At 40.5% G+C, this 27,693-nt stretch overlaps 1 protein-coding gene across 2 annotated transcripts in view; it reads left to right on the top strand.

Moving 5' to 3' along the window:
- Positions 1-27,275, top strand: part of SLC2A12 (solute carrier family 2 member 12) — a 30,306-nt gene extending 3,031 nt beyond the window's left edge. Inside the window, exons 2-5 of one of the 2 annotated variants that reach the window (XM_042828198.1) lie at positions 4,285-5,604; positions 21,177-21,299; positions 23,438-23,570; positions 24,361-27,275. In XM_042828198.1, coding sequence (XP_042684132.1) covers positions 4,285-5,604; positions 21,177-21,299; positions 23,438-23,570; positions 24,361-24,457 — 1,673 coding nt within the window. In that variant the 3' untranslated portion in view covers positions 24,458-27,275. Of the gene's footprint in view, positions 1-4,284; positions 5,605-10,769; positions 10,855-21,176; positions 21,300-23,437; positions 23,571-24,360 lie in introns of those variants that run through there. The other variant, XM_042828206.1, reaches the window with a different exon arrangement.
- Positions 27,276-27,693: the final 418 nt, after the last annotated feature.

The raw sequence follows: 27,693 nt of genomic DNA, 5'->3' as shown, positions 1-27,693 counted from the left end.
GGGAGGGAGGAAGCCTTTAACTGCCAGAAACTTTAAAAATGGCAGCTAAAGGACCGTGAGTACAACTACTGTAACATGCTCTATATTGAAACATTGAAGCAAAATGTATCCTGAAGTCAAAGGGAACTTTGGAGACAGAAGAGTGGATGTGAACACGGTGAGGCTGTGGGTGGTGCATTTCGGCAGTGACAACGCTGGGTCATCTTTGCTGTTGCGGTTATTTATGAGTGCTGTATACAGGCTCTTGTTCATCACTGCTGAAAATGCATAGCTGATGTTGCTGACTATGTGGAAAAACAGGTTTTTTTGTAGCCGAGAACTTGTTCCATCAAATAATGTTACTGTGCACTTTGTATTTGTTACAGTTTTCTTAGCAATAGTAGGAGGCATTACTTTCAGAGCAGATTATGTATAAGCAGAGCAAAACAATTCTCAGTGCAGCCCAAGCAAGTCAGAAGGTTGGATACCCATGCATTAGAACCTTCTTTCCACTCAGAGGTCTGCTTTAGCTACAGTCAATGGCTACTTCTATACCACTGTGAACATATGTCACCAGCAAGGATACCAGCTGACACAGTGAAAAACAAATATGAAGACATTTACCAAGCTGCTTTACTTGGGGGATGCTAAACGTATGTATAACCTTAAGTCACACATACGTTGCTTCTCTAGCAACTCCCAGGTGCCCAGGCTCCATCTCCAGCTTGCGCAATCTCTCTCAGATTAAAAACAAAAACAAAAAAAACCCACCTCCATTGCACTGCTCTGAAGGACCAGGGATTGAGGAGAGGACACTGTGAGATGTAAAGAATAGTGGTGGTGGCAGACTCCTTTAAATATTTGTCTTGGCACTGCCATTTTGAATAAGGAACTGGAACCATACCAGAGAGACGGTTGCACATTTAAAGAATTAAAAGCTGTGCAGAACACAGAGTTCAAAGCATAAATAGGAGACACTGCCCAGGCTGCTTTGTTTCTGCTGGAGATCCTTAAAATCAATTTTTGTTCCTGTTACTTAATAGATTTCTGTTGCCTGGAAAAAGATAATAACATTTGTGGGTGATAAAAGTGATGGGTGAATAATAAATGGGCTATATCACTGATTTAAGGAAATTTGGATGGCCTGACCTATTGACTGCAAGTGAATACCATGACTGAGGCTCCCCACAGCTAACTTTAGACATTTGCATCTGAGCAAGCAAGGGATTCCTTTTATAGTCAGTGGAGAGAAGTAGGCATCTTACCTATTTCAAACATCTAGAAGTGCCTATTTTTTTACAAATAGTAACAAAAGAAATCTAAAGATGCTGTTTATTTCTCACAGGGAACCTGAACTTGTCCTCTGTCCTTTAACAAAGCCAAATGCTAAGTAATTTTCATTTGTAGTTAGGATATAAGATGTCAGGCCAGTAAAAAGGAAAGCCACTGAGTGCCTTGGAAAGAACTCAGTCAAAAAAGAAATGGGTGGTGCTGGAGAGTAACCAGCTGCAAATGAGTTTCTGTGCATTGCTGTGACAATCATTTGATGGGTATGGAGAGAAATCTGCATTAGGAGCGGAAGAGTTATAGAAGACTCCCATTTGGCACTGTGCAACTACAACAGAAGCACTGGATCCTGTTAACAGTTTAATAAAGAAGTTGACAACCTGGAGAGGGTTCAGTGAACTGGGTTTTGAATGCTTAAGAGACTGGGAAACTTACGAAGACTCACAGTCTAAGAAGATCATCCAGGAGATATCTGTGGGATGACTTGATGACAGACTATAATTTTTGTACATATTGAATAAGGGTAAGTGAAGGCAAATGGAGAATGGGATCTGATGGCTGTAATCTGAAGATGCAGAAAATAGGGTTAAAAATAAATTACAGATAACTTAAAATTAAAGCAATTAGCCACAGGAACAATGCATGACTTGAACACATTTTTAAATTTTAAAATCAAAGGTAAATATCTTAAGTGCTCTAATTAAAATAAGAATACATGTAATTGTATCCAAAATGTTATGTTCCTGTTAGACTAGATGACCAAAGTGGTCTCTATTGGCTTCTTACTATTTAAATAAACCAGAATCTTAGGTTAAATCTTCATGGGCTGTTGTTGTAAAATGCAGAGATGTCAAAACAAGCACAGATGTCAGCACTGGGAATTAGCCTGGACAGAGCACTGTGAAAAAAATTAACAATCTCACTTCTGATACCCAAACATTAATTCAGCACAACAGTCTCGTATCCTCAGCCCTGATTTTCAGTCAGGATATACTGGACGGGTATGTTTTCCAGAGCTAGAAATATATAGTCAACAAACAAGTCGAAAAATAGAAAGGAAGAGGGTGGGAGGAATGGAGAGTTTAGATTTTACAACAGTAAAATGAATATTGCAAGCATAACTTGACATAAGTCATGTACATAACCCACTGCCTGGAAAGGCTGTGTTTACCCTATCAACGAAGTTGTCCAAGGCCAGGCTGAGATGGGGCCCTGGGCAGCCTGGTCTAGTGTCTGATTTAGTGATCAGCAAACCTGCCCATGGCAGAGGGTTTGGAACTTGATGATCTTTGAGGTCCTTTCCAACTTCTACGCTATTCTATGATTCTATGCTTCTAGCTCTGTTCGTAATCAGTGCCATGCTCATGTGCATGCACAATCATGCATTTTCCGCCTGTCTCTTGCCTAGCTGGCTTGTGTCAGAAATCGTGTGCCAGCAGGAGCAGGGAAGTGATCACCCCTCTATACCCAGCTCTGGTGAGGCCTCATCTTGAGTACTGTGTTCAGTTTTGGGTCCTTCACTACAAGAAATTCCCTGGAGGCATGGCTTGTAGTCAGGCTTATACTTATTAAATTGTCCTATGCTCTGAAATAACTCCTGTGGGCTGGCTGCAGGGTGTGATGATGGCCTTGTGCCACCAGGTCACGTCCAGGAATTGTTAGCAGAGTTCTAGGTGGCATGAGGCAATACTATGCCAGAGACTGTGCCAGCAATTTAATAGGATTCATTGGCCCCCTTCCAGGATTGGGGCCGGGCTCTGGCATTATTTGTTTTAGTAGTGCAAACATCCTGCTGGGGTTGCTCTCCTCCTCCACTTGCCTGATTTTCCTTAGAAATGTAATAACCTCTGTCAAATGGAGTTGATTCTCACCAACGCACTCAAAATTATTGGCAAGGACCTTCAGGCAGTCAGCATGAACAGAGAACCTTAATGTCTTAGAAAAATAAGCTAAAAATAAACGGTCTGTGTATAATTTTCACTTATACCATATAACAGGAGAATTAACTGAACTGTGGACTCTGTTGTGCTGCAAAAGCTACCTCTCCTCAGGCACATGCGATTTCTCCAGCTAAGCAGGAAATCAGAAGTCAGTCTACTTTTTTCTTAGCTGTGTTGCAGCCAACATCATGGTGAGGGGAAAATCATGCTGGGAGAATGAACAAGACCAACAAAAACAAACTGAAATATTCCTCAAAGTCTAGGGTGCAAAAGGCTTCACAGCTAGTAGAACATGATCAGTGAAATCTATCTTGTAACAATAAACAATGAATCGTAGTTGTATAAAATGAGTTTATTTTAAAGTGGAGGTTCAAAGGCATATAATCTCCACTTAGTTTATGTTTTTGCCATCTGCTCTTTATTCTTAACATTGAGGTTGTCCTAAGTATGTGAAATATCTGTTTCTGATATTCCAAAAAAGCTATGAGCAAAGCCCATAAAGTTTGGAAATTTGTACCTCGGGGATTGGTTTCCCTTGAATATCCTGGCTGTATGCATCAACCTTGGTATGGCAAATTAAAAACACTGATATCTGCAGCTGTCATGGCATCCTTAAGTGAAACAAAGGAATTAATAAGTGGCGAAGGATTATTTTATTACTTATTCAAGTCAAGGTTGAAACAGTTTGGGTGAAAGATTATTGCTTTCCTTACCTTGAGAATATCTCAAAGCAAAAATTGTTTTCCTATCAAAAGGTTGCATTGTCAATGTTGCCTTTTGTGAAGATATTCTGCAGAAGATTTAATTATTTAGGGTTCAACCAAAACCTTATCAACTTCAGATTAGGGATATCAGAAACTTAAATGCATTAAAATTAAAGAGAGTGTTATAGGAATTAAAAATTACACACAGTCATATTTAGCATTGTATACAGCTACTGCTTCTGGGTTTGTTTGTACCTAACTGTTTTGCCTAAAAGTTACAAAAAAGTGTTTACTACTGGTTATATCTTATGTTTAGTACTGACTGTGAGTGCTGTGAAGTCACACTTTCAATTTCTTTTTCCCTCTTATTTCAGGCTGTGGAACATTTACTTTACTATCTTCTGCCATTGCTGCTGTAAGTGGACTTCTAATGGGTTATGAGCTGGGCCTTATCTCTGGAGCTCTTCTTCAGATGAGTAGCATATTAGCACTCTCTTGCAAAGAACAGGAAATTGTTGTGAGTTCCCTTCTTTTTGGGGCCTTATTTGCGTCACTTACTGGTGGATTCCTGATTGATCGTTTCGGAAGGAGATTTGCTATCATTATTGCATCATCTCTACTTGTGATGGGAAGTCTGATTTTACTGCCCCACGAATCATATGGAATACTTATTGTGGGACGAATTGCCATAGGTATTTCCATATCATTATCATCAATTGCAACATGTGTGTATATTGCAGAGATTGCGCCACAGCACAGAAGAGGCCTTCTTGTTTCACTGAATGAACTCATGATTGTGATAGGAATTCTCTTTGCCTATATTTCAAATTATGCCTTTGCCACCGTATCTCATGGCTGGAAGTATATGTTTGGCCTTGTAATTCCATTAGGTGCCTTGCAGGGTATTGCCATGTATTTCCTTCCACCAAGTCCACGTTTTCTTGTCATGAAAAATAATGATGAAGCTGCAAGAAAAATACTGGAGAGGCTACGGGAAACTTCAGATGCTACTAAAGAGCTCACTGTGATCAAGTCTTCCCTGAAAGATGAACATCAGTATAGTTTTGTGGACCTGTTTCGTTCAAAGAACAACATGAGGGCCCGAATGCTGGTAGGGCTTACACTAGTCTTTTTTGTGCAAACTACTGGGCAGCCTAACATTTTATTTTATGCATCAACTGTTCTGAGGTCAGTTGGGTTTCAGAGCAATGAAGCTGCCAGCTTGGCTTCTACTGGAGTCGGAGTGGTTAAAGTGGTCAGCACAGTTCCAGCCACAGTTTTTGTGGATAAAGTTGGAAGTAAAACTTTCCTGTGTATTGGCTCTTCTGTTATGGCAGTATCATTGGTCACTATGGGGTTAGTGAACCGTAACACACACATGAATTTCACCAATATCTGTAGAAGCCAGACTCCAGAGGATACCTATCAGAGCCCAGGAAACCTCACTGGTGTCACCAATGGGAGCTTCAAGGACCTCTTTTCTAGTATGGCTTTACCAGAAAGACTCTTATTCGACATACAGAGAAACCTTGACGTCACCAGGACAGGAGAACTGAACAGGACTACTCCAGCAGGAGGCAGAAGCATGATGGGGTCTCACACAGAGAACGGGGAGGTTTCTGTTGTCCTGAAATGGGTCTCGCTGGCCAGCCTGCTTGTTTACGTTGCTGCATTTTCCATAGGTCTTGGACCAAGTAAGTGTTTCTTTTCTCTGATTCTTTGTAATTATTTATTTACAAGTAAGTTAAGTGCTTGGATGACATGCCCATCAGGCAGTTTCCCACATGGGCAAAGTAGTATTTTCTGCTTATGTGCACTGGTATTATTACAGATTATCCTGATGGGCCTAGAGTGTGCCTTTTACAAAGAGATCCCACCCACTAAAATTATTGGATTTATCTAATTTATCTAGAACTAATTGTTCACCTTCAGTGAAGCTAGGAACTGGTATAAGACTTGTACAGAAAAGTTTCAGGGCTCCTGTCAGTCTTTCCTCCTCATGTTCTGATATTTCTTTACACTGGGAAGGTTGAGATGCAGACATTTACTTCTGCTAACCCATAAACCTAAGACAATGAAGAGCTCATGGCCTCTGCAAATTAAGGCACCATCAAATCCATGAAAAGGTGGCGTGCCTGAGTCCAGTTGAGGATCTGACCTCCTGATTGTATGACAGTCTCCAGATATAGTGGAGAAATTTAAAGCATCATAGTTAGTGAGCAAACTTCAGCAGCATCCTCATTGCCACCTATGCTGAAACAGCACAAGTGGCTGCTGTGCAACCTTCTCCTGAGGAGAACATTTGTGCCATTTCCAGGTACCAGGAGCTAAATCTCTTCATTCTGTTTTCTTTCAGTTTGTTTCAATAGCAAGTGCATATTACTGTATTTGAAGGGGTTGATTTTTTTAATCTATGCTGCAAAAAAACCCCACATGCACAGAGTTCATTATCTATTAAGTGACTTTATGTGCTCCTGTGCTCTGGCTCAAACCTGACTTGCAAACACACTGTACGTCTGCTACACTATTACAGTAAAAACTTTCACAAGAATAAAGCCCAACAATTACAGTAACAGCAACTCCCCTGCAGTATTTATTTATTTTAAACATTGCTCACTGGGAGAGCTGTGTGAGATAAACATTCATTGTCAGGACAGCAAGCTTGGCCTTGTTATTGCAGTGTTGTTCCCTCTCTTGCAGACCCCGTGGGGACTGATCCTTTGTTCAGCGACACAAGCTCAAAACCAGGGCTGCAGCCCTGAAAAGAAATGTTGCTAGAGCTTTTTCTTGGGTGTTTCAAACACAGAGTTAACGACCCTCAGGGCAGGGATACAGACTCACGCTTGGAGTGCTGCTGCAAGCTACTTTCCTGTTGACCTGGCTGTAACTGGGTTCCTGGTCATTTGGGCTGGTCTGGTGTGACGCTATTGATAACAATGCCCGTTTCCCTGATGGCTATGGAAACCGAGGTGTGTTGCCAGGCTAATCTGAGAAACCTTTGAGGCCGTTGTTTGCTTCCTGACCTCTTTCTTTACTGAGAAAATGCCCTCAAACAGCAAACGGGTAAGAACAGGCACCATCTCAGCTCCAGATTGAAAAAATCATGTATGATAAAGCCATGGTCTGTTTGTGTGAAGTGAAGCACAGCAAAGTGAAGTGAAATGAAGTGAAGTGAATGTAAGGTCCAGGAGAGGTACGGGCATTTCCAAATGCAGGTACACAGAAATACAGCGCTCGTTCTAAACTAGCAATGTATAGAAAATGCAATGGTAAGATAATCAAGTTGTTGGAGTCTACAAATGTTCTCTTGGTTGTCTTGTGGTTACATAGGCTGAGTTGGGGAGGAGGCCATGGTTTGTGTCTCATACGCAGCCTTCAAAATGTGCTACTTAGAGTCCAAACACCTGTATTTTAAAAGCCTAGATTTCTTATTCTTACTCTGCCTTTTTTAGTGTGAAGAATAACAGGGCAGGCTAGCCTCTATAAAATAAACAGTTTTAACATGTTCATGTTATTCATCTCAGTCCAATTTGTGGCCTAGACCAGACTGTTTGCCATCACCTGTTCTGCTGAGGGAAGAGGCATCAAGGCTCTGGCACTGCTTTCAGTGCTCACTGAGCCACAGCTGGGTGATGCTTTGTAGGCTGAAGTACTGCCAACCCACACCTCTGGATTTTCTGTATTATTGTCTCCTATGCATGCTGGCTAGGGTGGTGGCAATACTGCGGATGTGTGACCTACAGATCTTATCAGGCTTTTTTGGACAAATTGCATAGAGATTCTTGTGCTTTCTCTCCACCCTACTGGACCATTTCTGGAACAAATTCAGCCACTTCGTGTCCTTGCTACGTTCTTCAGAGATAAACAAGAATCTGTGTAGTGCCATTAGGAAAATGGTGCATCCTTCTTAGGGCAGATCATACAACCTGAGATCTACCAACTTGTTATAATTTTTTTTCCCTTCTTTTTCTGGGATTCTAGTCAAAGAGCTAGTTACTGTCCAAACGTGCACAGCAAACATTTGTAAATGCTGTATTTTTCCATTATTTATCTCCAAATTAGATGAAGTAGATAGATTAATAAATGAAACATACATTAAATGTATTCACTGCCGTTTATCAAAGCACTCAGGAAACACATTGATGAGTGTTCATAAATAGGCAGTGAGAGATAAAAGCCATTTTTGCATTACAGAAGAATTCACAGATCATTGAGATCTGCATAGTCACTTTTTTGTTTACAGGGTGTTCTGTGTTTATATCACCAACCCTTAGGCAAGATGAAAGGAGAATTTCTGCTGCTCTGTTTTGGATTTATTATGCTTGATGAAATGGGATCTATTGCTTGTTCACACTCAATTTCACACGATCTTAAGGATATTTTGTAGGTACAGCAAATGAGTGTTGCATCATGCTGCAGAGCAGCACATACTATCTCCTCAGGGGTGTTTGCAGAGAGCAAAGGGATCTTATCTGCCAGCTAGCCTTGTCTGACTTGCCTTTTTCTGTACATCAGAAAGGTCATATGAAGATGAAAGATACTTACAGAGACTATGAGAAATCTCAGTCTACATGAAGAGTGAAGAACATGAAGGTCTGTCTCTGCACTGCATTCCATGGCTGTCTGCAGAGAGGCAGGCTGCTGACACCACTGGAAATCTCAAAGAAGTAGACTCACCATGCCTTGCACAGGGAGCTGTGAGTGCAGGCAAATGAGATGAGTGCAGTGCAGAGGTAGATCACCAATTTGTTACTGAAGCTAAAAGCTAGGCGTGACCCTGGAAATGATTTTAACATAGAGGAAACACAGAGAACTTCTATTCAGGGCCATGTCTACATGTGGCACAGATTAAACTGGAATTGCTGTAGGAATGAGGAAAGCCAAACTCCTGGAGTAGCAGATTTACTTTAAAAAAAAAAAAAAAAAAAAAAAAAAAGCTGTAAATGTGGGACTCCTGGAGTTGGATGAAGTGTATGCAAAAGGCTTTTCATTCTTAACAACTGTAGAGCACCTTTAGCCTTTCTGAAAAAGAATGAGTATCAAGAACTTCTCAAGAACTTCAAGTGCTTCTCTCCCTGATGTAAAAAACAACATCCAGATTTGGGTGTTGGATGGCACTTGTTTACCAAAGATCTGATCCTCTATCCTCGTCTGCTGCTTTTGCACCATTTAGGGTCAAAAACTAAATATCATGCATGTGTGGACAACTTGCCTCCACATTTTCTCATACATCCACAGACACCTTTGAAAGCGTAAACCCATGTCTTTGCACTGGATGATCTCACCAACAAGTAGGTGAAAGATAGATTGTAGCATCATGCACATTAATACAGAAATGCAGTCTGCCCTGGAGCTAATCCTCTTTATCCTGCAAAAACCAGAAGGGTTCCAGCAAGTCCTGTGGTGAAAAGCAAGTAACGTTAACTGAGTATGCACCCAAATGGCATCTTTTTCCTAGGCCTAAATTTGTTCTAGCACATAAAAAGTAACAATAAAACAGGACTTTGGTAGTACGTCTTACATGTAAAGTAGGAGCCCTGCATGCAGTTCAAGGAAGGAGGCCCAGTGCTGCTCACAAGTTATTGTTTTTTTTTGTTTGTTTGGTTGGTTGTTTTTTTTTATTTGCTGTGGAGTGGGGAATGCTTTAATTGAGAGACAGATGCTGAATGCACGTATTTGGATTGGATGTACAGTGCTAGTGTCTTGCTCAGAAGAGCTCTTTCCTCCTCCTCTGCTAATCCTGCATAACTGCAAAGGTATTTATGCAGTTAGCCAATGAACTTCAGTGCAAACTTCATCAGCTCTGTGGAGGATGTGAATGCAAATCAGTGGAAATACCTACAAATGGGACTGAGAGGAATTGTCTTGAGAAGATCCATCCTCAAAACCATGTAGATGCATAAAGTCCATAGGTATTTATCTCTTTGTGGTACTGGGACATAACATGTGCTGTTACTACTAATCCATGAGTTTTGTGCAGCTCTTCAGAGTCCAGGGATGGACTCTCAGAGCTCTGATCTTGAAGGGCATCACAGGATCCTCTTCTAGGAGACTTCGCAGATCTGCTGGGATGCCCTGACCCTGGCATTCAAAGCCCAGATGGCACACACGTAATTCTCCCAGGGCAGACTAGTCCCTGCATCTGAAGGAATGTCTTCTAGGTCTCAGGGCTTGGCACAAAGGAAAACCCCAAAGGAAAAAATAAAAGAAGTGGTTTTTTTATCTCTATATATTTTTAGTGGACAAGTAAATGCATAATGAGGCCAAAGGGAAGATAGAACTTACAGTAAACTTTGCTTATCCACATAGCTTTTATAGCCCCATCAAAACTCCTTTAAGTAGCTGCTTGTAGAACTTTGGTATTAATATCAGCTGAAGAGTGGAATAAGTTAAATGTGAGGTGCGTGGGACCCAGATTTGAGCATCCATCTGATACTGGAGCAGGGAAAGATGGCAAGCTATCAAGATGCCTTTTGGTTTCTAGTTTTACACAGTTGAAATTCCTCCCATACGAGAGTCTGCAGTTTCATGTCCTCTGGTACATGTGCCCCCAAGAGTGAGCAGTGACCCTACTTTTCAGCAAGCCCTGCTGGGATGCACCATCTCCATGCAGCTTTCTGTGTGGGGCTGTCAGCCCCACGAAGAACAAATTCCAATGGGGACATCAGTGAAGATAAGCTCCTGTTGAGAACAAAACTTAAGAGCAAATTTTTATAGATGAAGCCCTAATTTGAGTTGACAAATGCCTGTTACTAGTTTAAAGCTGGGAAGATTTGCCCTGTTGAGCGTATCAGAGTTTAATCAATGCTTTAAAGTATTTAAATAATTAAATGTTTTTTTGTTTTTTTTTTCCTGAAAGGGAACCTCCAACCTGCTTGGACATTTAACTGATATGTGAGCCAGATTCCTCAGATAATTAGCAGAGGAAGATATACTCTCAATCTATGGGGAGGGTTTCAGATCCCTGCACTCTGACTTCTTCTATGGAGCAGCCCTCCTTTCCTCAGAGGCCATTGAGGGATTTTAGGGTGCTCAGGAATCTATATTGGACTGTGAGATTACATTCCCATGTGAAACGCGCCTGTTTTGTCTATATTTTGCTGTGAATTGTTGACATCATTCAAATGCAAAGTTTTATACCTGTGCTGGGGACGATAGGGAAGATGGAAGAATGTTGGAAGTTCAAGGATTCTCAAGAAAAGTGAAATCCGTGGAGGTAATGAAGGAAATAAGTCCTTTTTTCAATCTATCACTACCCTTATTCAATTTTATGTGGCTGTTTTTCTTTATATACTTTATTGTATTAGACAAGCCAAAACCCAGACCTGGAACATTTCTCTGGAAGTCCAGAGAATTATGCTGGAAACAGATTTGGTCAACTGGACTTTGCTTCTGTGATTTTTAGATGAATTGGCTACCTAAGTGAAGACATGATTCATTAGTGTGGTTAAATGCAAAACCTTTTATGTCTTTCTCCTAAGTTATATGTATCTCTAAGAAAACCCAGAACAGCTGGTTTCACACATGATATTGAACAGCCCAGGGACCTGACCACAGAGGTCACGTCTCCTGCCATGTTTATGATCCAGACTGTGTAGGGCTGTTTTTTTCTCTATAACAAAATGCTCCAGGACATATACTAGGCCAATAAATGCTCTACCAGAAACTGGAAAACCTTGTGGATGATAGAGCCATCACTGAGAAAATGCTAACTCTCAGTTGGTTTAGTCAGTTGTCCCTATTGTTTTGGAAGCCGTATGGCCTTGCACTAACTTGGAAAACTACCTGGAGAAAGATAGGGGTGGCTACAATTCACATCAATATCTGTGGTGTTAGAGCAGTATTTCAGGTTTCTACAAAACATATGGCTATTGTCCTAATTTATAGTGTGCATTAATTTGACATTAACAGGCATTCATGCTCAGCATTGCCTTGCATGACATTTGTTTGCAATGCTTTATTTTTGAGCTTCTACATTTTGCAGAGCATCTGTGGCTCAGCCTTATATTTCACAGAAATGAACAGCATTGGTTTCACATTGTTTTGTCATTTGCTCTGGAAAAGAAGATAGCAGTGGGGAGTATACCAAGTGCTCAAAAATAAGCAAATGCTTAAATGCTTTCTTGGATTTGAACCAGAATAATAAACCTGGAAAATGGCAATGTTGCACTGTGAATCAGTATAGAAAGTCTTATTTTACTTAATTAAAAATGGTCTTGGATTCCTTATTTTAAGCAAAGATTCCTATCACTCTACATTTGTACTGAATCATAGTTTAATGCATGCATACATGTGGTTTTAATATGACACCTCTAGAATTTATCTGGTTCATTATTCTTGTGTTATTCAAACACTACTTTGTGCGGCCTTTATTTCACACTGTCTGCACCAAGCTGCAGTAGAAAGACAGACATACCACAGTGAAAAATAGAGGAAGAATTGTGAATTGCCCACTCATCCTATTGCCTTGTCCTGGACAAGCTTTACCTACATCCTTTTGTTAACATGACACTTCATTGAAAAATCAGGTTGTGTCTCCATAGTATGATTAATAGAAGTGAGGTGCAAGCCAGTTAAAGATAATTTTGGATAGCTCGATGTTGAATTACTGAATTTCAAATTGCAGGGGGGTTCTTTAAAATACCAGCCAAATGTGTTCATTTTATCTAACTTACTGGGATCTACAGTTCTGGGAGGCCTTTTTAAGTGTGAAAAATTTCATTAGGCAAGGATGTTTTTGTATTACTGAAGCATGGCAAAGCCAGCAAGAGTTTCTCCTCAACTATTTTAGAGCTCAATTTTTGCAAGGAACAGAATAGTCTTGTTTAACCATTACACTGAAATTTGGCTGTACATTGAGGTGCACAGTTGAAAACTGGGAAGTCATTTTCACTGGCTTTGTTTCTGTTTCACTGACTTTGTTATGTTCATTATTGTACTTTCAAGAAGGTGAATGAGGGAGTCTCTTTTTGACCAAGGGCTTTTCATTCCGAAAAACAGAATTTTCAGAATGGATGATGACACCATGCCCCAGCATGGCATATTCTTATGCCTCCTCATTGACTGTGCTTCCATTTTCACTTGCTGAGCACAAAATCTGGCCTGAAGAGAACTGTCTAGAAAAGATAGATGGCTACATATCTTTTGACATAGTATGTTGGATTAAAACAGTAATCAAACTCAATATTCTGATCTCAGTGCACTGAATTACATAGACATGTCTCTGCTAATGGTTTTACGTTAATAAACATATAAACACCAAGAGACTACTTGGCTTAAGAGGAACAGCTGTCATGCTTAAAATTATCCATACCAAAGAAGTACCTGTTCAATTCAGGTTAGTTAGTAGCTGCTGGCCAAAATAAGTGCTATATCTTCAAAAAATCTGCATAGTGAATACTGCTGGGATGCTAACTAGTAACTGAACCTAGTAATTCGTGTTTGTTCCACTAAGACATTATCTTCAGCTAAGTGGTGCACTGTCAAAGTGAATCTAGCATACTATCATGTAGGAGTTTTCCTGCATTTATCAAGGCTGTCTATTATCAGCCATATTTGCCATTCTTACGTTGAAGGCCAAGAGTTACATCTAAGCATTCAGTAAATAATAGTGGCCTTTGGTAAACATATCAAAGATAATGAAAGATTTTACATTAGTTTTCCTTGAGCGTGTTGTTGCAGGGAAGATCATTGTTACAATGGGATCTGTGAAAAAGTTCATAGGGCATATGTCAAGCTTCATAATATCCAGTTTCCATGGAGAGAACGGGCTGGGACAAATTTTTAAGAGGCAACCTTATCCTGGGCCAGGTTTGTGAAAAAAACTAGAACTGTAAGAAGGATTTTGAGTGCGAAGACAACATTTTATTTCACTTGTAGAGGCCCTCAAAAAAGCATGCATTATAAACTATGAGAAAAATATATACCAACAAAGTAAAATTGGGCCACCACATAACTTTCAGTCAGTGCTGAGGAAGGTGGAGACTAGCAGACAAAGTGCAGGATGGCCTGGTGGGTAAGGCACTGCATGGAGTTAGGGGATGGTTCTTCACTTAGGCATGTGAGTTCCTGGACCTTATTGAGTTATGGGAGGAAACTGTGGAAGATTTCCTCAAAAGGAAGGGGAGCACAAAAAGGCACCCAGTTTCTGTTTCTGTTTTGTTTGAAAATCTACTCTTACGAGTGAAGGAGCACTGAAAGGTGTCATGTGATGGGTCAACCCAGAGTCTTCAAAATTCCTCCTTGCTCCCTCTCTCCAGCACAAACCAAAGCAAAGCATGAGCAGCAGTGAATAGAGATGGACTGAAAAAATGGACCACTGTGGTCCTTTCAGTAAATAAGTCTTTATTTTAGAAGGCTTCTTACCCCTTCCACTGGGAGCTTTCTGAAGTGTGTATACAAATCTCTATTTTGCAAGAACAAGAGTTTAAATTTTCCCCAGTTGTTATGTCCCAGCAGCACTTTTCTGTTACGCACCTCCCAAGGTCCAACATAGGTCCTCAGACACTAGAAAAACAGGTTCATTTACCCCCACCCAGTTGGGTAATTTCTCCCCTTCATACTTTTCAGAAGTGAAATATGTGAAAATACAAATTAATTCATGTTCAGTTTTCTTGTGGATTAAGGCCTCTGGCTTCTGCAATCATTCCTCTGCAAATGCCTTACAGGATTATCCTGGATTCAATATTCTGAACAAATAAACACCTCTAAGCAGGAGTACACATTTCAGTTTTTAATTAAAAGACAATTTTCAATGACTGTATGTGATTTATTACAGTCAATCATGTTATCTCTTGAAAGATTGTTTTCATGTTTCCCTCTTCGTTTTTTTTTTCCTTTCTGCTTGCCTTTCAAACTTTTCTGTCTTGATGGGTACATATGAGTGTCTACACAACAAATGATGAGAGACAGAGATGCTGGATGTAAAATCCATTTGCAAACAGAATTGTCATCTTGTATGCCATCTTAAATCTGTTTCTATTAGGGGACCTGAAAAGAGGTGTAGATAATGATATACCTGTCTACACTAGAGCTATGATGTATCCTTCTAACGCACTGTTATTGGTTAAGATGGGATCCAAATCACATTAACTGAGACAATTCCATCACTCTTAGATTCTTATACACCTCTCTGTTCTTGACTTATAATCATTTGGGTAGGAATCACTGATAATAGAAATGTCTTCTAGTTTTCAACACCTTTGAAACTGCAAGCAGATGGACAGTAATTGAATATCACTGAAAACGGACCTAGGAAAATAGTGAACTGCTTGCATGAAACAGGAAAACACATGCTGGACAATAAGTATTTTTTCAAGTTCACAGAGATTAAAATTGCAATAGTAAATAAAAATATGTGTGTTGAAATGCAAGTTTAAAAGCAAAATCACAATGGTGAAAAACAGTTTATGGGAGAAAGACACTGGGAGAAAATCAGAGGTGATGCACGTCTTGCTGCCCTCCTCCTCCAATGGCCCAGGCAGTAGGGGAAGGAGCCAGTGCATTAGAATCACAGTTTCTTCCCCAAGACCTTCCTGCAGTTTGAACATGAACGAGGGAGGCAAGAGTGAAGGATGAATTCCCTCTAACACTGTGAGGCCTGTTTGGGCCATCATTTAGTGATGCAAATAGTTTGAACTGTGAATAATTATTTTTATGTACTGTACTACATCCTCAGAGATCAAGTCCCACTTGTATTACCATATGATACTCGAACCTAAAGGGTTAACCATTAGAAATAGAAATGTACTGTATCAGAAGAAAAGATGAATAATTTAAGCTCTGCGATACCATGCTGTCTCCTTTATATCATCAGCAGTGTTAGGCCTCAGAAGCTGTAAAGTTGCTTGGAGAGAAGCAATAGTTGAACTTTACAGCACCTCAAAAGCCATAGAACGAGGTAGCAGCAGAGATGGGATCCAGCAAGAGGCATGAGATCAGCTGTGGCTTCCCCTGGCTCCCCTGCCCCTCAGTAGTAGAAGCACTCAGCTCCCTTCCATGTGGACACAGAAGAAGCAGATACTCTGCTGGCTGCTCACCTGCTCTCCTAATGAATACAGCTTTGCATTTTACTTTGTATTTGCCAGCTATTAGTTTTGAGCAGCCTCTTCAATCTCACGTTCTGAAGCAGAGCCATGGAGACAATTAGCTTTCATCAAATAGATGCAGTGTCTGCTTTGGTCTCTGGCAAAAAAATGTGGGCAGAATTTTAGTCCAGAAACCACATACATGAAAATCTCAGGGAAGGTCATGAGCCTGGAAAAACTTGTTGTCTTGGTAAAGACATATCCTTTGAATTCCTTCTTCTCATGGCAGCTCCACAGTTGCTTGCTTGCATTCTTGCTTAATTTTATTAATTTGTTACATGTTCTTAGAGGGCCTGCCTGCATTGCTGGTAGGATAATCCCTTCCTCCTCTTCACTTGGACCTCTGGTTGCTACACTCCTTCCAGAGCCTTATGTACTTCTGGCTACTTCCCTGCTAAGCTGTAAACCCCCTTAATCTCGTTCTAGGGTTTGTACCTCAGCAGCTTGAATTCTTTCAACAATTCCAACAGCTGCTTCTAAATTTCACCACATAGAGCTTGTTCTCTCAGAATACAGGTACAGGAAAGGAAAAAAAACGCTAAGCAGCAAATGAATAGCAATGGATCTAATATTTCATTACTGAGAGCTGCTGAGCAGTTTCCAATTTGCTTCTGCCTCCTGGCAGGGATGAGGACAAAACAAGGACATTTTTCATTCATGCATCTTGAATGTTGAGTAATCTCAATCTCACAGCATTGCTTAGATATTCTCACTTTTCTTCTTCTCTGAAGTAAGTCTGAGATTTTTTAAAAATTGTTATTATTGTTTATTACTTACCGCATAAATAGAATAAGGAAGAAATCACACAAGGGTCCAAGACACCTCTTTACTTATGGCAGTAAGGTAAATTTTATTATATTTTCTACATCAGCTCAAACAAAAGAGCTTCTCAAACCATTACCCATCTCCAGCTACAGCCAGCAGCATATGCTGAGGGAACATATAAAAAGAAGGCACCTGCAACATGCACAGCAAGTCTTTCCAGGTCTTTGAGAACAATGCTGGAGATTTATTTCTACTGTTGTTTGACAGTCCTGATGGATCCTTTTCCACACACATAGGGAAATATTATTTAAATATCCAGCATTTCATCATTTTAACTCAATAATAATTTTCGCATATGAAGCATCCTGTGCAAGCCAGTTTCGCAGTTAATATAAGCACTGGCAGGAGAAACACATCCTCCTGTCTCCTCTAACAGCTGTTCCTGCTGACTTCACTCAACTTTTCCTGGTTTGTGTCTTTTAAAAAGCAATGTAAACATCTCTCCTGCTTGCATTCACAATGTTATCAGCTTCAGGTCTATTTCCCTCCACTGTTTTCTAAGCTGGAGTTCTCATCTGTCTAATTGCTGTGTTCAGAGCCAATTCCACAGCTTTCTATGTGGCACTTTATAGCTCTGAGCTCACCAAACCTGCACACAGCACGTCCAAGTCAGGCATATGACATTTATGGGAGGCACTACTGCATTTCTAACATCTTTCTTCATTCAGTTGTTTTACTGTGCTGAGATATTTCTTTCACTTTTATTCAGTTGTATCTCTCTTTTAAGCCTCTGATCAGGTAACAAACATTCTCCATACCACCGCTAAAGCACTCACTCCAATAGCCCTGTTATTTCCTTACAGAAATCATGCTTTTTCTAATACTGTTCTCCATTTGAAACAAAATATTGTGAGAGGCTCTTTTCATTTCTACAATAATTTTGATTTTGATTTTGAAATATTACAGCCAGTAAAACAGAGCATCTTTGGGACAGTTACACCTTGAACAATCTGTTCAGCTTTAAAACACAATACATTTTTATTTTCTCATTAATTATCAGGTAAATTGTGATCAGGTAACTTGCATCATCTATGCCATATAAAATGTAGGCCCAGCAATGTACCTCGTCTTGCAGTTTATGCAGTCTGAACAGGAGTAGCTGAAATCTTCCACCACCATCATTATAATTATTATTCCTTTACAGTCTCTTGTACTTTGTATTTAGAGATGAATGTCCCAATCCGCCAAATGATTGTGTTGTACCTGCATCCTCTGCTCTTCCCATGTGGGTAGGGAACTTCAGTGCTTGGAGTTTCTGTGATACTGGAACAGTTAAAATCCTTCTAATGCAGATCAATGTTTTCATTGAATTAACCACATCCACAAACCACCAGTGGGTGGTTTTTCTTCTCTGGATTTTGCCTTAAGAGATCACTCAATTGTACAGTTTCCTCACAGGTCAGTGAGGTGAGTGCTACATGCAGCCTCTGCGTGAACAAATCCTTTTGCACAGAGACTCCTGCTGGGCTCTGAGCCTCACTTCTTATCCCACCTGAACTGGAAGGCACCAGCTCTTTCTCCATCTATTCCACCAACAGCAGCTGGGGCTGCTGAATCAGTCACTGAAAACTGTTGTGTGTGTGCAGTGTGGTTCTTACTGCAGTGTCTTTCTGCAGTAATGCTGGATTCCCTAGAAGACAGAGAGGTGGTGGTGGTGGTGGGAGGGGATATTATTTGGACCCTGGTTTCAAACAAGGGCTGTTTTCTCCTGTACAACGCAACTGCTTAGGTTGGTGGGGGCACAGAAGCCAGTTCTCTCTGTGGAGACTATGGGAGCGTGCAGGTTAAATTTCTGAGGGCTGCATGCACACAGTAGCAGCAGCCATTGTGACTGGAAGCAGAGCCTAGTTCCCGGGCCCCCAGGAGAAACCCACATCCCTCTGTACCTACAGCAGCTGCTGCTTTTTGGCAACAGTACAAATAGTAAAAACAATCCCAGGGAGGTGCTAAAAGCAAAGAATTGATCGTTATCGCTGCCTCAGCTTGGGGAAGGGGATAAACAGAATGTAATAAGTCTCAGATTTCTACAGTTGTTATTTCTCTCGGGGAAATAAACCTTTCCACTCTTAGCCAGTTAAGAGGAGGTCAGAGGCATGCCAGAGGAAGCAGCTACCATTAGCAGACATGAAGAACAGATCTAGTAAGCCTGCCTGCACAAAACAGATTGTTGAAATGATAATGGCTAAGCACTACTCTAGCTGATGCAAAAGCTCAAGAATTTTGGTTTCTTAACAGGAAAACATCACGTTTTAGCCCCATAGATGAATCACATTAAGACAGAAAGGGACAACCTATCCTTGCAAAAATGCATGGTATTGGAGCTGCTGCAGCATTTCAGCTGTGGTACAGTGCAGCCCCTCATGCTCACCCAGCTCAGGGTTTGCCCCATTAGCAGAAATGGAACATGGTCCATCTTCAGGGCCTCTGCAAGCAGGCACTGTCAAGTGCTTGAAAGCAAGAAAGCCCTTGAATGAGCAAAAACAGAGCAAAATACCCAGGGAAAAGGTTTATTCCTATCCTTGTCATCTGGAGATGGCTTGTCCCCTGCAGAAAACGAATTTGAATTATTTCAGAATCTATTTTAACCCTTCACTATGAATATTTTCTTTGCTAGTCTGGGTGTATAATCAATTTCTCCGGTGTTGATCAGCTTCTGGCTGTAATAATATCCTATGGTAATGAAGCCCACAGGCTGGTTACCTACTGCTAGAAACAGTGTATTGCATCCTGCTTGCTCTCTGTTGCTTTGTGGCTGGCACTTCCTGCAGTGATGTGTTGTATCACTGTGGCTAACGATCTGTGCTTCAGCAGCCCTGATGCTGAAGCAGCACAAAGCACAGCAGCAAGGTTGTTATGCATTGCTAAGGCTTGACTTTTCTCAGGAGCCAGACAGGTGGCCTGACAGTGAAGAATACCTGCTTCAGATGCCAGGTTTCTTTTTACTTGCCCATCCCCTTCCGTATTTGTAGAGACCACATAGAACTTCAGACTAAACCATTTATTTAGATGAAAGTTAGCTTTCTCAGCAGATTGTATTGAATTTGCTGTGATTCAAGTCAGAAAACAGAAGTCGCTCTACAGCTTTCTCTGTATGATGCCCATGTGTCTCTGTAACAGCATCAGGCTCTTATGCATCGTGGTCTTGAATGCTGCTCCTATACCTGGGCTAATATCACCACTGTGCTAAGAGGATCATAGCATGAGAGGGAAGCTCTCTCTGTAATTCTCCATAAAACTAACTAATTAAATAAATCTGAGTCAGCTCCAAAAATTATTACTGAATTTGAAACAGTGGTACAAAGAGATCTAAATTTGAGATTGCTGGAATCTACTCTGTTGAGTTAAGGCTCAGGTTTCTTTCCCTTTCAGTTGGTCTTTTATAGTCTCCTCCACAGCATTTTTCCTTTCATACCCTTGTCACTTCAGTCACAGAAGAACCCTGCAATCATCCAAAGGGACAACACAGCATTACACATGCTTGGCCACAGAAAGTCAAGTTTCTCAATATAACTTTCTGCCAAGTGTGTGTCTCCTTCTGTTATCATGCAGAAAACATGTATCAAAGAACCAACCTGTAATGTCCAAGGGCCTGAGGATATAGTTTGTCTGCATGCACCTCTCTGCCCTTTTGCCGGTTGTCTGCTAGCCTATGATTTCTCCACAAAGCAACTTTGAGAAAACGCATCTTGTTAATGAGCTAGAGAAGTTGAGTTGGTTGTTTTAATCCTTGTTTTAGTAACGAGGAATGGTGCAAAAATGTGGTGTCGTTGTTTTTTTTTTTTCTTGCCACCAAGATTGCTATTCAGCCAGCTCTATATGACTGAATTAATTTTTTATCGACCAGAAACACAAGCACTGAGGTCACTCACATTATGCTGTGATATGAAGGAGCCAAAAATCAGGACGTCTGCCTTAATTTATCCCTCAGCGATCTCACTGATTCATAGCAGAGAGCTGGAAGAGTGAACTTCCCTCAGCATGGTAGGCTGATTTATAAGGTGGAAGAAACACCCAGTGCTGCTCCGAAGCCTAGGATTACTTTGGTTTGCTGCCCCAGCTGCATCAGCATTATGTCACTGAGTTGTTTATAGTGCTCCCTTCCATGAGCAGATGTGCTGTCAGGGCTCACTTACTTTCCAGCCTTTCCTATTTCCCAGGTAATGTCTGGAAGGTGACAATGTTCCCATCGCTGGTGTTTCTCAGGGTGGGCCCTCATGGGGCTGGGCCCATGCACGCCAAGCATCCTCCAAACTACCTTATTCTGCCAGGTGGCTCCAACTGAAGCCATCTGAAGTAACAGCAAGTCATCCTTTCAAAGATATTTTACTTTTTTTTTTTTTTTTTCTCCATTTCAGTGTCTTGGCTGGTCCTGAGTGAAATTTTCCCTGGTGGGATCAGGGGACGAGCCATGGCTTTGACATCTAGCATGAACTGGGGAATAAACCTCCTCATTTCCTTGACATTTTTGACTGTCACTGGTAAGATTTCTCTGTGTTCTCTTGCACTGATATTCTCCTCATGGACATAACAGAAGTCTCAACTATGCAAACAGTACTGCTGAAATTGCACCCACTGTGCCCAGGAGACAAACTCAAAGACTTACTTGGGTGCTCTATGTTAGTTTCCTTCGTACCTTTCTGAGTCTGCCTGTGGCAATTCTGTGTCTCCCACAGACCATTTTTAAAAAGCCATTTCCTTAGAAAGATGAAAATATATGATATTTAGGATTTAGCCCTGCTCCTTCTGAAGTCAGTGAAAGTTCTGCTCTATATTAAATCACAGCTTTTTGGATCAGACGTAGTTTTCCTCAGGAAAAAAAAAAAAAAGAGAGAACATCCTATAGAAATCAACCTCTTTTTTTGCAGGATTATCCTGACTTTAAGGAAATTTCATTCAGGAAAAGGTGTCTTTGGAAGGTGAAAGTGTTTCATGTTTTAATACAAGAAAGTAGACTGTCACAGTATAATTTATAATTAAGGGAAAGCCTTAAATTCCAAGTTGGAAATTCATTGATTGGCAAATATTTTTTTCTAATTTAATTTCGTAGGAAGTATTGCAAATTTTGGTTTACAACCTTTCTCTGCAGAAAATATGGGCTGAAAGTCAAACTATATGAGAGATCTGAGATTCCAAATTTACTTTAACTCTGCATAACTCAGCAACAGATGAAGAGGCAGGCAAGCAACTGTTATCAGACCCACAAAAAGTTGAGGTGATTTCATCCTGTTAGATATATTTTTAAATTGAATATTTAAATTAAGTGCGATCTATGACTAAAATGAGTTTCACATTGGCATTTTCTGAGAGAGAGAGGGAGAGAAAAAGTTCTCTTTTACCAGAACTAGGGCAAAATATGCCAGGTTAAATTCAGTGTGTCTATATTGGCATTTTAGCTTCTTCAGAAGAAATTTTTCCAGTTGTCTACACTTGTGACACTTTGGTCTCCATCACAGAGCAGTCCTTAACTGCTTTTCAACAAAACCAAATGGGAAAATGCACCATGAATACTCTCTATCTGCCAATACGTGTTCAGATCTTGGACCACACTGGAGCTAAGGAGATGTTCCTGAAATCAGATGGTGTGCATCTTGAATAATAGTTGACCTGGAATAACTTTTCTGCCACGAAGCACTACTTGTTAATGCATACATAGCCATTGCTTTGGTCTCAATTATGGTGAAAGTAGATCCACAGCAACTTTGCTAGTTTAGCGGATGCGATCTGGATTTCTGAAAGTGTAACTATATGCAATTACAAGTTCCTAGTCTAGGGTAGAAAGGCAGAATCGGAAAATCTGTCTTCAGACAAATTCATGTGGAGGTCAGTATGGCCAGCAAGTATCTGATGTGTAAGATAGCAGATGGAACAGAAGCTTCAGCTGCAATTTTTAGCTTGTGATACAACTGACAAGTGTCTAAGCATTCTGGTCTAGTTTTAACAGGGAAGAACACTAAGGACCTGTCTATACAGAAGCGTGTATGAGGTGAGATTTCCAACAACATGACAGTAGTGGCAGAGTCCATTCCTTCAGCCTGAGGTCCTCTCTGCCCCCTTAAACTCAAAACTAAGCAAAACAAAACAAAACAAACAAAAAAACAAACAAACAAACAAAAAAAACACAAAAACTTTGAGTTTTTAGCTGGCTCCATTAGGAATTATCTTTGGGTCTCTTTTTCTCTCCCAGAAATGCTGGGAACTGATAGCCTGGTGGGATTAACTGAGACAACTGCCACAGTGTGAAAAATGCTCTTATTGCTCCATGAAAGAATTTGCAAAAAAACCAGACATGGGTGGAATTTCAAGGCACTTGTGACCCCCAGTGCCCTGGCATGAAACAGCAACAATGGTTGCTCACTGTTTCTACCCAAAGTGACAGCAAACAAAATAAATCAATGGGTTTATGCTAAATGGGTCAATATGAGTTGCTTAGTTGTTTTTTTTTTTCTTTTCTCATCAAGACTGAAAAAGCAAAAACATTTCACAAATGAAAAAGCCAAGAATAACAGCCTAACCGTTTTCTAACATCTCCTTTGTGTTTGGGGCTGTATCCTATAGAAAGGTTGCAGCAGAAAAAGTAATATTTGAAAATTGAAGAATTCTTTTTTTTCCTTTATAGAGCTTATTGGCTTGTCCTGGGTGTGTTTCATTTACACAGTAATGAGTCTAGCATCCCTGGCTTTTGTTATTGTGTTTATACCAGAGACGAAAGGATGCTCGTTGGAGCAAATATCCATGGAACTGGCTAAAGAGTAAGTACAAAGCGTGACTGCATCCCCATGGTGCCAGAGAGACAAAGCCTCCCAGAGATGTGTACCAACAAAACGGGAATACAAGCTGATATTTTTTTAGAAAAGTCATGTATTTTCAAGGCTTGAGCTTGCACATGCTAATCTCTCTGGCAAAGTAAAAAAGCAAAGCTTTGCTGTTGTTGTGGGAGGACTGACCCAGAAGGGATGGTGGTTTCCAGCAACACTAGTAACTGCTTGACTCCCCAGCACATTTGCTGAGTGGCCTTTTGAGGAGGAGGGAGCCCTGCTCTCCCACTTGGGCTGTATGCCTTTGCTTACAGTTAGGAAAAGGGTAGGACAATGACCCTCTCTCCAGTACTTCAAGCCTCCATGTAAGTTTGGGTAGCTTTATTAGATGGGGGCTTTTTGCATGTGTTTATTGAATCTAGTGGCCCTGTGGACTCAATTTTTATTATCAGTGTGGTGCTCATAATCTCCCCATCTTTTTCAGTTCTTTTTAGTTATTGAATATATATATATATATATGTGCATATATATATACATGAAAGCAGAGTCCCATAACGTGTTCAAAGAGGATGTGTCCCTACTTTTTTACCAGCCCAAAACTAAAAGACAGCATAGCTCCCACACTCTTCTGGCAGTGGCCCAGGGCATGGGCCTTGCAAAGCCTGTAGGGGTGGTGGTGGTGACTGGGGGCAGTCCTCTCGTGCAACGTGTCCTACTGACACTCAATAGCAATTTTTTATTATTTATTTATCTTTTTAAAAATTATTTTTATTTTATTCTCCAGTAAATACACAAAGACCCCCTTGTGCTGGATGAGCCAGCGCAGGGAGAAGCTGGTGCCGGTGGAACTACCCAACAGGGAGAAAGAACAGTTCTACTAGAGCTGAGGCAACCAAGGCAGCCTTTGCCAAAAGACTGACTCCGAGAAAAAAATACTGACACTACAATGGGACACATGGTTTCTTTGTTATACACAAGATAATCTCTCTCTTATTTCTTAGTAGACCTTCTTTCAGTGGTAGTTTATGGCCAGCATTAAAGATTGTTGTAGTTTGTAACTCACTGGAACACCAGGCTCCATCTGTTTCAAACCAGAATCCCTCACCTCCCCTAGGTTACTCTGACACACAGGAGGTGCATGGAAGCCAGAATGCTGTGCACAGTCCTTGTTATCTATACTCAGCAAGTGCTCAGAGCTGCAAGGAGCTACCGGGTGCCAAGGAGAAGGAAGAGTCTGTCTCACAGGAGGAGACTGCCAAAGACTTACGTCACTCCAACTCTGTCATTTCTCACCAAATGTATCCTAAATTACTGAACCAGCCTTAAAAAAGGGTTAGCTGTATGGCTCCCATGAAATAACTTCAGTCTATTTTTTCCTAAGAGGTTAATGAACCTCTTAGGAAAATAATGAATAATGAATAGATTAATACTTATTAGCAGATAAGTAAATGGCCCAAGAACCTGCAAACACTTTAAAAGCATATTGACTGTCTCAGCAGCTACATAGTGGCATTTCAGCATTTAATAGAGGGAGTAAGACTGACATGCTCAGCTGGAATACTGATACTACTTTGGACTACACACATGATCCCATTTTATTTAGTCTCATAGCATTAAAACCACCTGACCATATTCTGCACTAAAGGAACTTAACGATCAAGGTGAAGTTCTACTCCTGGACAGATTGAATCAATTCTGATCAGATTCTGAGACTGTCACACATTTACACACTAATTTTGTAATTCTAGAGGAGAACACCTATTCATACAGTTAGTGTGTGTTCAACCTGAAAAGAAACTATTGATGCCAAGGCCATGATTTACCAACGTCACTAGAAATTTAGCTACCTCAGGACTTTAGCTATCTACTGGTCAAATCTATGCCACAACTTTCTTACACTGTAAGCTTTTAGGGAACTAGTGTCAAAATCTTGTTGGACTTTTTGTACAAAGATCAGACAAGTGGTCATCACCACACAGGATTTTTAACTATGAAGATCCTATGTCACCTAAAACAACCAAAAATCTTGCTGAAGCTTTTCCACCAAACTTCTAGGTGACTGGTGAGCTATCTGGCTTATGATTGCCTTATTTTTTCTGTTCTGATCCAAGAGCCATCAGTGTTCACACCTCTGAGTGTTGTAAGACCTATCTGCTTCCAGAAATGCATATAATAGTGCACATAAGGCTCAGCAAGATACAGATTAAGGCACACACATCAAACATTAGGTAAAATCTTCCGATAAGGGTACATGTAAGTACTACTGACACAGTCCTTAAGAAGCAAGAAGAGACCAAGCACACACAAGGTTACACAAACAGGCCATGCACCTAAGTTTGAGGTGATTCAGGGTGAAGCCTCCTCCAGAAGGAGTAAGCACAAGGACTTCAGGTTCACATTGCAGAAAGGATTAGCCAAGCTGGTAGTAATGTACAGGATTCCCATCCCAAGTTCCAATCCCACTCTGGACCAGACGTACTACCAGCTGTCCCATAGATGTGGAAGAGTTTCGTTTCCATTACTTTGAATTTTCCAATTAAAAAATGAAGACCTGCCCAGAATTTTGCCTGAGCACTACAGTCCCAATAAATAACAAGCTGTTAGAAGAGACATCTTTGCCACTGCATGGAAGAGACCCTGCAGTTAAGAGTCTCCTTGCATTTTCCTGGCTGCACCAGGAACAGTTTACTCAACACTGCAGCAGTGACAGAGGTAAGCGTATTCCTGTAACTTCTTCAAATAGTCACAAAAAGGATGCAAAATGTGTGAAAGCTCAGTCACAATGCAAGGATAGCTGGGTTGGAGCCATGGTGAAGAATAGTTTTGACAAGTATTAGTGCCTTATTACTGGAGAAAAACAGCAACAAAACATTCTATTACTGAAATGGAAAGATATTAAAATATTGGTTAAACTGTTGGTGCCGTGTAGTGTCTAATGAGTGTGTGTGAAGCCTACTAAGCACTAGGAAAAGAGAAGATCCAGGAGATGTTCTCAAGTACCTATAAGGAGCTACTACAGTTCTGCTAATACTGTAACATTTTTTTTTTACATCAACACTAGCATTTTTTTTTAATAAAACCTACTAGTTACACCATCTGTTCTAAACACTTGGCAAGTCATCTCGTCAAAAAAAAAAAAAAAAAAAAAAAAAAAAAAAAAAAAAAAAAAAAACCCCACCCCTGACTGGATTCACCATCTTTTGAATTCCGTGTGTTGGCAATTCCCATGTTGCTCGGTACTGAAGTCTACTGAAACCTCTCCATCTGCTGGTGGCTGCGTTTCATTCATGTGCATTGTACTAAACCAGCCTTGCAAGACACCTTCAGCCGATTCTGGGTAGTCTTTCAAATATGCTACTGGTTTATCACATTCATTCCTATACTAACAAGCATCTGAGATTAAATCAAGGAATAAAACGTAGTTTTAGTGGCAGCAGGAAATTCCTGCATCTGTGATTTGACGGTGATTGTCAGTGCTTCCAATAGCATTACTTGCTCTGGTTGGTACTGCTTTTGGATAGCTGAACATACTTTTGCATATGCGATCCAAGCCCACGTTGCCTTTTAATTTCTATTACATCACACTGAGTGCAATGAGCTTCTGTAAAATCCTGCTAAGCATCACAGCTTCCAAAATAAATTTCTGCTGTAACAAATTCTGTAAGTGTTATCACAAAAATAAATTTAACTTGGAATATACCATGGGAATTGTCTTCTCAGAGACAGAGATTTTGGCTTCATGGTGAGCTTTTGTGAGCTTTCCCCACACACAAACACTTAGTGCAGAAATAAATAAGTAAAAAAAAAAAAAAAACAACAGTATTTTTGAAGAAGGCATAGTTCCAATGCTGTTTAATTGCAGACTCTAACAGTTTCAGGTACCTCTAAAGGTAGTATTACGAGGTCAAGGGCCTTTTTACTCCTCACAGCTTTAGTCTTAATTGTAATCACTTAATTGTAGTGATGTAGACTTACATAGCCTAGTAAATGTAGCCATAATTATGCCTCTCTTTTATAACAAAGCCTGCACATCTGATGACACAGAATTAAGAGTTACAACTTCCAACTAAATATTAAAATACAGGTGTAGCAGAAATGCTAAGTCATGGCCTAAAGC

The sequence above is a fragment of the Centrocercus urophasianus genome, unplaced genomic scaffold (assembly GCF_019232065.1).
Source record: "Centrocercus urophasianus isolate 14NV4802_14NV808 unplaced genomic scaffold, USGS_Curo_1.0 seq_10, whole genome shotgun sequence".
NCBI classification, from domain to species: domain Eukaryota; kingdom Metazoa; phylum Chordata; class Aves; order Galliformes; family Phasianidae; genus Centrocercus; species Centrocercus urophasianus.
Note: the sequence above shows the minus strand (reverse complement) of the source record. Positions and strands in the feature narration are given on the sequence as shown.